This window comes from Octodon degus, unplaced genomic scaffold (assembly GCF_000260255.1).
Source record: "Octodon degus isolate 3935 unplaced genomic scaffold, OctDeg1.0 scaffold00045, whole genome shotgun sequence".
Taxonomy (NCBI): domain Eukaryota; kingdom Metazoa; phylum Chordata; class Mammalia; order Rodentia; family Octodontidae; genus Octodon; species Octodon degus.
Window position 1 is genome coordinate 7,585,301 of NW_004524621.1, and position 12,533 is coordinate 7,597,833.

The window sequence follows — 12,533 nt, forward strand, 5'->3', positions numbered from 1 at the left end:
GGGTGAATGTGGGACCATTGCTGCGGTGGCAATGTGAGGATGAGCTGGCTCTCCAGGCATGGCCCATGCTGATGTTTGTTATAATTAGGCAAGCCCAGAAGTTATTGTCGTGTTATGTTCCTTTTTTTTTTTGTCTTTTTGAAATAGGGTTTTACCATTCAGTTCAGGCTGGCCTTCAACACACTTTGTAGACTCAACTGGCCTCGAACTTGCAGTGATCCTTTTGCCTCAGCCTTCCAAGTGCTGGGATTAGGTGTGCACCACACCTGGCTGAAGTTTGGTTTTTTGAGACAGAGTCTCACTGTAGTTTGTGGCTTAGGCTGGCTTTGAACTCAGAATGGAGTCTCCCGTGGCCTGGAACTCAGGACAATCCTTCTGCCTCTGCCCTCTGAGTATGGGATTACAGATATGTGCCACCACACTTGGCTATGTTATTTTGAGATGGGTCTTGCTGTGTTGCTCAAGCTGGCTTCAAACTGCTAGAATCAAGAAGTCCTCCCCCTTCAGCCTCCTGATGAGCTGTGACCACAGGTGCATTGCACCATGCATTGGAACTCCTTTAAAGTGATGGTGGGGCTGGTGAGATGGCTCAGTGGTCTAAAGCACCTACTTAGAACAAGCTTAGCAAAGCCCTGGGACCACGGTTCAATCCCCCAGCACCACATGCCAGCCAGCCCGCCCCCTGGTGGACTGAGCTGGCCACACACACACACACACACACACACACATACAAATAAATAAAATTAAAAAAAAGAAAAAAAAATAAAGTGATGGTAACTCTTAACTTTGGTCTTGATTGGGTCAGCTGTGGTCATTGCTTTGTCCTGGCTGTTACTATTCTGACTCCTTAGCTGCTGGTTTGGGATGTGTGCTTTGACTCCATGCAAGCTGACTTGTACCTGTCACATGCTGACCCTGAGGTGCTGACAAGTAACATTGGTGACTGCCCAGAACACGCAGCATTGACTTGGGGGTGAGCTCTGGGATCTCCATGTGATACCCTCCTTTTCCATAGTTAGAGAATCTTCAGGCATCCTATGAAGACCTAAAGGCTCAGTCACAAGAAGAAATCAGGCATCTGTGGTCCCAGCTTGAGTCTGCAAGAGCCAAAAGAGAGGAACTGCATGGTAAGGATTATGTATGAGGAATTCACATCGAAAGCTTAGGCTGTGTGGGGTTTTGTTTGCCTTTTTGTGGTGCTATGGATGAAAACCAAGGCTTTGTGATACATGGCAAGTGCTGAGTCACTGAGCCGTATATCCAGCCCCAATTTGACCTTCTCTTAACCCTGAGTTCTGTCCATGTCCAGATGTGGTAGACCGGTGTGCTGGTCTTTCCTTGGAATCTGCCTGTCATGACTGGAGGCTGCAAAGGACAGGGATGGGGCCTGGGAGATAGCTCAGTGGTGTAAGTGCCTGCCTGCCAAGTGTAAGGTCTTCAATCCCTGGTACCAAAAAAAGGAGAGAGAGGGACTGATGGGTCAGAGGCAGAGCTGCTACTACTGCTCTGGCCTTTTCCACCCTCAGTCTTCATTCTCACCAGAGAACCCAGACAGGACTCTGATCTGGAATGTCTGAGGCAGAGGATCTCCTTCCACACTGTTAGCTGTTAATCATAGTGGGGCAGCTAGCAGCACTTTTCTGGACCACAAGGGCTTATGTAGTCTAAAGTACTTCTCTTTTGCTGTGTGGCAAATTGTCACAGTTTTGGCCTAAAAACAGTTATGAGCTCACAAGACAGGGGCATGTCTGAATTCTCTCCCATTGCTGAAATCCAGGCATAGGTAGCTGTTTGCTGCCCTGAATCCACTTACAGCCTTGTTGGGATTACAGCATTATCTAGTTCATGGCTGCTCTAGGATCGGTGCCCACTTGCTTCCTTGCTGACCTCAGCTGGACCTGCACTTGTGCTTTAGTAGGCTGCTTTCCTAGGTGCCCTGAAAGCTCTGGGTTAGGGGCCCATTAGGTGCCAAGCAGGTCATAGGAGGGAAACTCACAAGTTCCAGGACTGGGGCCATTCCCAGGATCCATACAAGCCTCTCCAGCTTTGTTTCACTGTGGATGACTGAGTGCTTTATCTTGTTGAAGAGCCATGGCAGCCTCCCCTGGCTGGAGTGTTGCACCTGGAGGAGCTGGAACACCTTCGGCAGGAGTTTGCACAGCAGCAGCAGCAGCAAGACAGAGCCCAGCATGAATCCGTACTGGAGCAGCTGAGGGTGTATTTTGAGAATAAGTTGAGGGATGCTGAGAAGACTTATCAAGAGGACCTGAATCTGTTCCAGCAGCGACTGCAGGAGGCCAAGGAAGACTCTCTGCTGGGCTCTGTGGAAATCAGGTAAAGGAAACAGCCATTGTCTTCTTTTTTTTTTCCCCCTTTTATTTTTTTCAGTAATTTATTTCCCTACATTAAATCGGATTTTGTGTGTGTGTGTGTGTGTGTGTGTGTGTGTGTGTGTGTGTGTGTGTATTTTAGGGAAGGGCCTACAGGGTATTCAGGGTCTCACTATTAGATTGGACTTGTAGTGATCCGCCTGTTTACAGCCTCCCAAGAGCTGGAATTACAGGCACCATGCACAGTCTCAATTGCTATCTCGGCAAGCCCTGGGGGGTGGGGGCAGGACCGGGGCCCCGACCCAGCCCTGCAGGCCTGGGGATTGAACCCCTGGCCCTTGCTTGCAGGAGTTTTAATCTGAGCTATTTGGCCAGCCCTACTCAATCAGATTTCAAGATGGCAAATTTTCTTTTAGTTTTGGTTCCAATCAGTCTCCTGCAACATTCCTAACCTCCTCAGTGCTTTAATAAATTTAAGCATGTGGATTTTTTTTTTTTTTTTTTAAAGAAACAGCTATTGTCTTGAGTGTCTGAAGTGCAGGGACTTTGTACTGGAACACATCTCATTTTATGATCTCAAACCAGTAGAAACCTAGACTCTGGTGTTACAAGATGCTCTGTGGGAACAAGATAATGCTGCTCTGGTGTGTCCTGCATGCTCCAGCAGAGTTGCTGGTGTGTGGCCCCCGTGATGACCAACAGGCACCCTGTTGTCTGTGACTCTGTTGTCTCTGTGTCATGATGTGGCTAAGTAGAGTGCTGACCTTGGGGTATCCCGTTTTTAGGCAGGGACTTCTTCCCCAGTCCGGTGCTCTTTGCGGTAGGTCCATGGCAGAGTGGGTGTGGGGAGAAGGGGCACATGTAAACCTATTTTCTCCTTTAGTTCTTCCTGTGCAGTTTTAGAAGACACATCTGACAGGGAAGGAAAAGAACACCCTGATCGACTTGACCTTCAACTTGAGCAACAGGAGGTAATTGATTTTCTGATTCTTTTTGATCTCCGGAGAACAGTTAATTTAGAAATGGGTTATCGGTCACATTGTAAGATCCACATGTCCATCTTCCCACTAACCTATTATGTAGTCTGACTTTTCGATTTGAGAAATCTCTTTGTGGGCCGATGAGATAGCTCATTGGTCTAAAGTGCCTGCTTAGGCAAGTTTAAGCAAGTGTATTACTACAGTTTGATCCCTGTCACCGCATGCCATGCCAACCCTGCCCCTAGGGCGGGCTCAACTGGCCACACACACAAAAGAAAATCTCTTTGTGAATTTCATAGCCATTGTGGCCTGACTTGGGGCCAGGGCCGTCAGGAGAAGGATGCCACATCCTTCTTGTCCACTTACATTGTTGCCATTGTGGTCAGCAAGTCCCCCTGTCTGCCCACAACAGTCTGTACCATGTACTTACATCAGACATGACTCTTCAGGGTATGAGCTGTGTCCTGCCTTGTGTTATGCTTGGGTTTTTTCAGTAGCTTTCATGTTCTATTCTTTTTTTTTTTTTTTTTTTGGCATAACCACGGATTGAACTCAGGCCCTTGCGCTTGCCAGGGAAGCTCTTATTCTTCTGAGCCATCTCCCTGCCCCCTCATGTTCTATTCTTTTATTTTTATTTATTTATTTATTTATTTTTGATTCAGGATCTCACTATGCAGATCAGGCTTGTAGTGATCCTTCTATCTCAGCCTCCCTACTGCTGGGATTACAGGCATGCGCCACCATGACCAGTTTTGGTGCCAGCACAGCATGTGGTACCAGGATCAAACTTGGGACCTTGCCAGGCAGGCATTTATCTCTCCAGCCCCCAAGTTTTATTCTTGAATTGGCCTTGATTTATGTCATTTTTAATTGTGGGATAGCATTGTCCAAACAGTGTCCTGAGATGATAGATTGTGTGTGGATGTGCAGTGACCACCAGCATACATGTCTCTTAAGCACTTTCTTGGGACTGGTATGACCAAGAATGGTCATTTGGTGACATGGCAGCAGCTCCTGGGGCCTGCTGTCCTGGATAGCACAGCCCTTAGCTGGACACTGGGTCCTGTGTGCAGATGTATTCTACTCCGTGGGCACTGACTTTGTTCTAAACCATTGCTCCTCTTGGTCTTTGAGGTGGTGGTAGTGGTTGGTTTGGGCTGCTTTGCCCAGCTGCACAGCTTAGGGCGTAGATCACAGCCAGTATCTCTTCTTGTAGAGGCTGAAGGTGGGACTCCACATTGTCTCATGACTGGTCCCTCCTAAGGCCTCTGTCCTTCCTTGCAGGCTGTGCCTGCTCTCTGTGTCAACATGTGACTGCCTTCTGTTTGTTTTCTTCTTCTTATAAAGATATCCTGTGGGTTTAGGGGCCACCCTCATGAGCTTGTTGTAAAGACCCTACTTGTAGATTCAGTCTCATTGTTCTGGGATTAGGGCTGCAGCATGAATTTGGGAGGACGATACAGCTTAGCCCATCTCAGGTGGTCTCCATCCCTTAGGGTCTTGTCTGTACCCTCTGAACGGTGTCCCTGTGCTTGCTCTGGTGGGGTGTGGAGTTCCGCTTTCATTCCACCTTTTTCCTAGCTGGTGTCTGCCCTTGCAGCTGCCTTTTTGGGTACAACCAGGGGACATGAGGTGTACCACTGGAGCCTGCACCCAGCAGTTTTGCCTTCTGTGCTGCAGGTATCTGGTTTCTCTGGATGCTATTCTCTACTGTTCTCTGTCCTTCGAGGTTCCTGATGTCTCCCAGCACTCCCATTTCCAGGTTCCTTTCCCTCTGGTTTCCTTGCTGTCTTGGCACAGTGTGTCTGTCTTTCTGCTTCCTAGTGTTGGTGCAGTGTTCCTTAGGTGGAGTGTATGAGCATAGCTGAGCCACTGCCTTAATCCTGCACATTTAAGCTTGCTTTCCTGTCTTCTGTGGTCCCTCGAACTCTGTCCAAATACTGCCTGTGCTTCCTGTGTGGATGAAGGTCTCCTCTTGGATTCCCTAAAGTCTGAAACCTCTAGTTTGTATATTTCTAGTATTTTTTCATGCTGGGAGCAAGATAGGGCCTTGGCGTCTCAGGCTTTCCTTTTGCTTCTATTCCATTGCTTAGACCTCACTCATTTCCCTCCTCCAGATTTTTTTTTTCCTGGAGCTTTTGTGAGGTTCATGTTTGACCCACTGAACAAAGCCTAATCTTAAATTTTTCTCTCTTGTGGCTCTTTTTATTTTGTTTTCTGAGACATTTTTTTCTCACCCTCTCCTAGTTTCACAGATAAGCCCTTTACTTATGTTGCCATTTTTTATTTCCAGCTTTGCTATATTGTATTCTTGATACCCTTTTGTTCCAGGGTCAAGGGTAGATGCTTTTGCTCACCTATTCTAAGACTTCTGTCAGCATTCAGAGCCTTGTGCTCTTGTGTGTCTCTGATTTCTTTCTTCCTGGGTCTGTGTAGAGTTAGAAGTAGTGTTCCCTGCATGGCGTGGAGACTGACCATCTGTCTTTGAATTTGATGTGAAGCCCTATTTATCTCAGGTGTGCTTTGTGTTGGCTACAAGCTGCATGGCCTGCACATGTCTCTTTTTCTCTACCCAGGACCTCTGGCCTCCTCTACTTATGCCTTTTCTGCCTCCCACTGGGGTCTCCTGCTGCCTGTTGGCACCTGAGGAAAGGTGGGTTGGAGAACAAGTGGCACCCACCACTTTCTCCATGCCCAGGGTCCCATAGTGTATACTGGCAGAGAATGGTGTTCATCCCTGACTTCTGCTCTGAGCCCCTTCTGCCTATCTCCCAGCCTTGCTGAGTGTTGTGGAGCCGGTGCCCTGCTCATGGTCCTTCCTTTCTGCATGCCAGAAATCTCAGCCTGCCATGCCTCTGCTGGCAGTTGGTACTCATCAGTTCATTGATGACTTCTGTCCCTATTTCTTTTCTTCATAAGCTTATAAATTAATTTTTTTTTCTCTGCCATTTACATGTCCCAGACCACACTCTTCCCAGGGCACCTGTTGTCAGGCTACAGCCTCTTTCTCTTGGTTCTCCAGGCAGTCTGCAGAGTAGTGGACAGGGAGAGGCAGTATGGATGCTACTGTGATCTTATGAGTGTTCATGGGTTTGCCAGTGTAGCGTACTGAATTGGAAGCGGCTTCCACATTCTCTTTGAACGCAGCAGCCTGAGCAATAGCCATGAACAATGGGCTAGACTTTTTAACATGTATGCAATGTGTGTGTGTGTGTTTTTAATTTTTATTTTTCCATAATTTTATTGAGAAACAAATAGCAATGAGTTTCAAACCAAATTGGTAGGACAGGTTCAATAATTAACACATTGCATACATTCTTGCTAGTGGTTAATTGCTGTACAAGATGCGGACTTGATATCCTATTTACAAACACCACTAGAACAAATTGCAATGTGTTTTTTTCCCTAGAGGAGTGTGGTGTGCTTACAGCCAGGCCCAGAGGACAACTCTAGGCTAGGGTCGGAATTATGTTCCTCCCTCTTTATCCAGCATGAGGAGGATGAATCAGACAGAGACCTCGTGGGGCCCAAGGTGATGGACTCCGGGAAGTTCCAAGCTGCAGTCTCAGACCGACACAGCCAAGGTGTGTGGCCCATCTCCCACAACTGGTCGCAGTCCTTCCCCTGTGCTGGAAACTTGGGCTCTAGACATGAGCAAGTGCTGACAGGCTGGCATTGGATGAGTTGGCCTAGTGGGAAATGTATGCGTCTGGCTTTTTTGTCTTTGACAAGATGGGGCAGCACTCTTGGCACGGGCATTGTATGTGACCTTTGGAAGGGAGACATTCTTGTGACCCTGCTTATCTTCAGCAGGCCCAGCCCACAGACCAGGGTAAAGGTCTCTACCTCTAGTAATGGTCAGATCGGGCTGTACATCAAGGTGCAGGTTGGACTGCCAGGGGAGGGAAGCACAGCCCTCTGTGAGCAAGGGGCCAATATACACATTCCCCTCTTCGTTCATGTCCTTCCTGCACCAGCTGTTGCACTGCTGCCCCATGGTGTTCAGTTGTTGACACTGACAGCACTCCATGCTGCTCTCATGACCTGGCTTATCCTTACTCCAGCCCAGGGCTTGTGCCTTTGTTTTCTGCTCTACAGAGGGGAGACATGAAGCCCAGCGCATATAACAACTCCCTACCATGTCTGGCCTCCCACTGGGTCCAGCCTTTGGACCTCAAGTCAGTCCTTTTGGTATGTCTCCAGTGACAAGCACATCTGATGAGTGTGTAAGCGTCACCTGGTTGACCTGTGGTGGGGTACACATCATGACTGATCTGAAGGAGCAGCCTTGTTGGTACATGCAGCTGCTGTGCAGATGAGGGCATTTGCCAGTTCTCGGGGCAAAGCTGAACCCTGAGTGGGAGCATCAGTAAACCATGCCCACTTGGGTCCCAAGTCATCACTAGGATTTTCACACCTCAGCTGTCTGTGGCTATATCACTGCAAGGCCAGTATTGTGTTGGCAGTTCTCAGGGCTAGGCCACCCTGTGTGACTGCTCTTTCTGCTTCCTTGTCTCTGCAGAGCTAGCACAGCTGCAGCTCCAGTGTACACAGGACAGGGCTGTGGAGGTGGAAGCACAGGTGGCTGCCAGAGTCCTGGGTTTGGAAGCTGAGCACAAGGTTAAACTTTCACTCCTCCAGACTGAACTCAAAGAAGAAATTGAACTCTTGAAGATGGAAAACAGACACTTACGTGAGAAGTTGCAGCATGAGTCCCAGATGAGAGGGGACCTGGAAAGCGTGAGTGGCTCCCTCTTGGTGACATCTGCCCTGCTCCCTGGGAGGCTTTTAGTACACAGGGGCATAGGCTGGTGCATCTACCCTAGGCTGTGTGTGTCATACCTGTCATACCAGAATGTCTGTTCCCAGATCCTTGAAATTGGCTCTTGCAATAAAATGCCATTGGTGGATTGTAGCACCTGCTTTGACCCATGCCAAGTTCTTGGAGATGTCCACAGCTCCAGGCAGAGGTTTAGCTGTCTCTGTCATTCAGGCTGGTGTCTTAAATGAGGTCCGGTTTCTTCTGGCACTTCTTGGTGATTGTTTTGCAAATCTATACACTGAGCCCCTTTCTAGCCATTTTGTGAACATGATCAAGTACCTGCCATGCTATTAGAAATGCGGACAGAAAGGGCTGTGTTCCATAGCCAGAGCATGCAGCAGGCTTTTCCCATGGTGGGATATAGAATCAATGCAAACCTGTGTTTTTATGTATTTTGTGTGTGTTGACTAAAGTCTGTTCCCCATTTTATACTGGAGACCAGGTGTGGCTCTTGACCTTTGCTCTTGCCCCTTGCTTTCTCTACCAGGACGGGGTTAAATAGGAAGTTTTTATTACCTCATTTGATCACTGTGTTGCTTTGTAAACTTAGGCATTGGTAAAGTCTTGGAGCAAGTAGAGCTAAGGACAGAGTTTTGTAGAAAGCTGTGTGAACCACAGGCAGTCCACAGTCAGCAGTACATGACATTTTCATGCGTTTAACCAAAGACAAACTTTCCTAAGTGACTTTAATATTTGTGCATATGTGTATTTCGCATGTGCCTAAGGTCACCATTTTACCTGATAAATTGGTTACCAAAGAACGGGTATGGACTCATCTATTTCTCAAGTAAAATTTTTGCTTTAAGTATTTTGAATCTGTAGCACAATACATGTTTATGATTGTAATGCCTTTCTGAAAAACTTAAGTATTTCTTTCCTGTAATGTTTTTTGTCTTGAAATCTTTTTTGTTAATAGATTTGCGCCAGCCTTCATGTGCTTTTTGTTGTTATCCATTTTACTTTTGATCTATTAAAAGTAAAGTGAGTTTTGTGTGTGTAATGAATATTTAGATAATATTTAATCCATTTTGATAATGTCTGTATTTTAATTATAATGCTGAATCTGTATACATGATGTATCTGGACTTAGGTCTACCGCTGTACTATTAAGTTTGTTTGCATTTTGAGGCAGGGTCTTGCTGTGTAGCTCAGGCTGGCCTTGAATTTGTTGCATTTGTTCTGCTGTAGCTTCTCTAGTGTTGGGATTACGGGCATGCAACTTCATGGCCAGCACTATTACTTTCTGTTTAAAAGCTTACTGTTTTTTTCTTTTTTGTTGATGGCTTTGTCCCTTTTTTCACATCTTGGGAATATTTGAAGTTTTCCTTGAATTGATTTTAATATACACATTGAGTTAAGCTATACTTCTTTGCATTGCTTTTAGTACCTGCTGTAGGGATAAGAACATGTATGTTTCAATCTCAGAGTGAACTTGCTGCTTCAGATACACTTGAGTCTCATTTTTGCAGATGTACTTGCTCCCTCCTCCTCGTCTACATTGCCTGTTTCTCACCTATTTGTCTTAGATTGTGAACTCTACAATGCAGTATGATAAGATAAGCTATAAAAATGATGTATTTGAAAAGAATTAAGAGTGTTGAGCAGTCTAAGGGCTTGCCTCCCCTTATTTCCTCCTGGAAATCTGAGTGTGTGTCACAGTATTTCCCTTCAGCCTGTAGAGTGTTTCTTAAGTGTTTCGTGTTGAGCAGGTCTGCTGTACAAGCTTGCTTTTATTTGAAGAGGTCTTTGTTTTACTTTCTTAAAGAATAGTTTTGCTACATGAAAATATTTAGACATGTCTTTTTTGGTCAGAATGTAAAGATTTTTTTTAAAAGACCTTTTCTGGGCCAGGGAGATAGCACAGTAGGGCTTGAGTTCAATCCCTGGTTCTGCCCAAAAACAAAAACACCTTTTCTGCTGATATCTTTGAGTTATCTTGGGGTTGGTCCCCCGTTGGTTATGTTTCCTGTTTACCGTGGGTCAGATTTTTCTGTTTACTTGTAGATCCATTAGTTTTGGATGATATCCTGGACAGTGTGAATGTCTGTTGTGAAGACACTGGATTCTATTTTTTCCTAACAAGAATTGGTGTTTTATTCAGCAGTTGTTTAATTCATACCCCACACTGCCTCTCTCTTATGCTGGGCAGAGCACAGTGCTGTTCCCAAGACTTACTTTTGGAGTCTGCCTTGTATTTTTATGGTGGGCTAGGGTTTGACTAAGGTCTGTGCAGAGTTTGGCTCTGTCTTGAGGGCTTTCCTTTCTCACTTTCTGGGTCTGGTTCTGGGGTGTAATAAACAGTTGGCTTCTGCTGTCAGCTAAAGCTGTAGAAGGGAAAGCTGATGTGGCTCCAGTCCTCCTCCCAAGTGTTAGCCCCTTGCTTTTGGTCAGCTATATCCAGGCTTCAGATGTCATCAGTGTCTCACTTGGGGTTCCCAGTTGCTATCTCTGAGAGGACTGGTTTGAGCTGCTCAGCTGTGGCCCTGTGCAGAACTAACTGTGGTCTGTGTTTAAATAAGGAGATGGGGCTCATCCTGTGTGCTTTTTTTTGGTTTTGGTTTATTTTGTACTGATGTTGTTGGGTAGTTTATTGACTTATTATTTTCTTTTGGAAAAGCTGGAATACATGCCAATCCTGAGCATATACCTGTTCTTATTCATCTATCTGTTCACAGGATAAATTTGAAATTTAGTTTAGTTCATCATAGGTTAGGGAACTGGGACTCACTAGCCCTGTGCTGTTCTCATCTCTTTTGGACCTTTATTCCTGCTGCTCTTGGAGATGGCCTGTGCTCTATGGAAAACTGCATGATCCTCTTGATCATGTCTGGCCTGGCTTTGCTTCATTGGTATGTATGTATTTCCAGGTGTTAGTTTTTGTGGAGGCAAGTACATTATTTCATTTTCATTTATTTTTAAATCTCTCTCTCTCTCTCTCTCTCTCTCTCTCTCTCTCTCTCTTCTCCCTTGGAAAGGTCTCTCTGTAGTTTAGGCTGGCTTTAAACTTACTCTGTACAAGCTCAGGCTGGCCTTCAACTCACAGCAGTCCTCCTGCCTCAGCCTCTAGAGTGCTGGGATTATAGGCTTGCACCATCATGCACAGTGAGCAAACAGTTTTAAGTTCGTTTTGTGTTTATTTTTGAGACAGGGTCTTGCTATGTAGTTCAGGCTAGCTATGAACTCACTATATAGCCCAAGCTGGTCTTGAATTCATGGTGCTCCTTCTGCCTCAGCCTCCTGAGTGCTGGAGTTATGGGGACATGCCACCATACTTAGCTTTAAATTTGTTCATTTTAGGGTTTTTTTCCATTCCTATCAACATAAGCATTCCCATTGCTATGTTCATTGCTATATTCCCATTGTCCATGTGTTGGGGGAAGTTTCTGTCTTTGGAGGTGGACATGGATCATTGCTTCCAATAATCTTTCCCTTTGTTTCCTTTCCTCTTCAATAAAACTGCTATCTGTAGGAGAAATTTAGTTTAATGGAAGATCACCAGGAAGAACTAAACAAAGCTGAGGAAAAGATTCAACTACTGAAACAGGAGTTCAAAAAAAAAGAAGAAGAGTGGGAGATTTTACGCGAAGACCTAAAGAAAGAAGCTGAAGAAAAGGTGACCTCTATGCTTCTTGAGCTGCGAGAAAAGGCTGAACTGGAGAAGCAGTCCATAATAAGCAGGTTTGAGCTTCGGGAAGCTGAAATGAAGAACCTTCAGGACCGCCAGGCAGCCCAGATCCTGGATCTGGAGAGGTCCCTGACAGAGCAGCAGGGCCATCTGCAGCAGCTGGAGCAAGGGCTTGCTGGGGATGATGCTTTGCTGTGCAGCCAGTGTGGCCAGGAGCCCTCCAAGGCCCAGCGTGGGGAGAATACCATACCCTTCCGGCAGGAGGACTGTGCCCTCCAGTTGATGCTGGCTCAGAACAGGTGGGTGACTCTGGGCTGGTAGTACAGAGGTGCCTGCCAAGGCTTAGAGGCAGGGCCTGGTAGAATATGCAGTGGGGCTCGGTGGGCAGGATCTGGAAGGAGGTAGGGCATGTACTGAGTTTTCCTCCTAAAACCACAAGGGCTCTGTCTTACATGATGGTCACTTTAGCAGCAGCACAGCCATGTCCTCCATTGTTTCTGAGCTCTTGTAGACGTAGATGGGTATACATCTTTTATTCCTGTTTTTTATTTGTGTGTTTTTAATTTTAATTTTTTTGGGTGGAACCAGGGATTGAACTCAGGTCCTTGCTTATTCTACTGAGCCATCTCCCCGGCCTATGCTTTTATTTATTTATTTATTTATTTATTTATTTTTAATTTTATTTATGTATGTGTGTGTGTGTGTGTGTGTGTGTGGCCAGCTCAGCCCACCAGGGGGCGGGGCTGGCTGGCGTGTGGTGCTGGGGGATTGAACCG

At 46.2% G+C, this 12,533-nt stretch overlaps 1 protein-coding gene across 5 annotated transcripts in view; it reads left to right on the forward strand.

Annotated features, from left to right (window-relative positions):
- The window catches only part of Pcnt (pericentrin), a 114,663-nt gene that overhangs the window by 18,462 nt on the left and 83,668 nt on the right, over nt 1-12,533 (forward strand). For 4 of the 5 annotated variants that reach the window (XM_023715884.1, XM_023715885.1, XM_023715886.1 and 1 more), the window contains exons 8-13: nt 1,016-1,127; nt 2,088-2,334; nt 3,214-3,301; nt 6,720-6,894; nt 7,833-8,050; nt 11,602-12,056. In XM_023715884.1, the coding sequence (XP_023571652.1) occupies nt 1,016-1,127; nt 2,088-2,334; nt 3,214-3,301; nt 6,720-6,894; nt 7,833-8,050; nt 11,602-12,056 (1,295 nt within the window). The remainder of the gene's footprint in view (nt 1-1,015; nt 1,128-2,087; nt 2,335-3,213; nt 3,302-6,719; nt 6,895-7,832; nt 8,051-11,601; nt 12,057-12,533) is intronic. The other variant, XM_023715888.1, reaches the window with a different exon arrangement.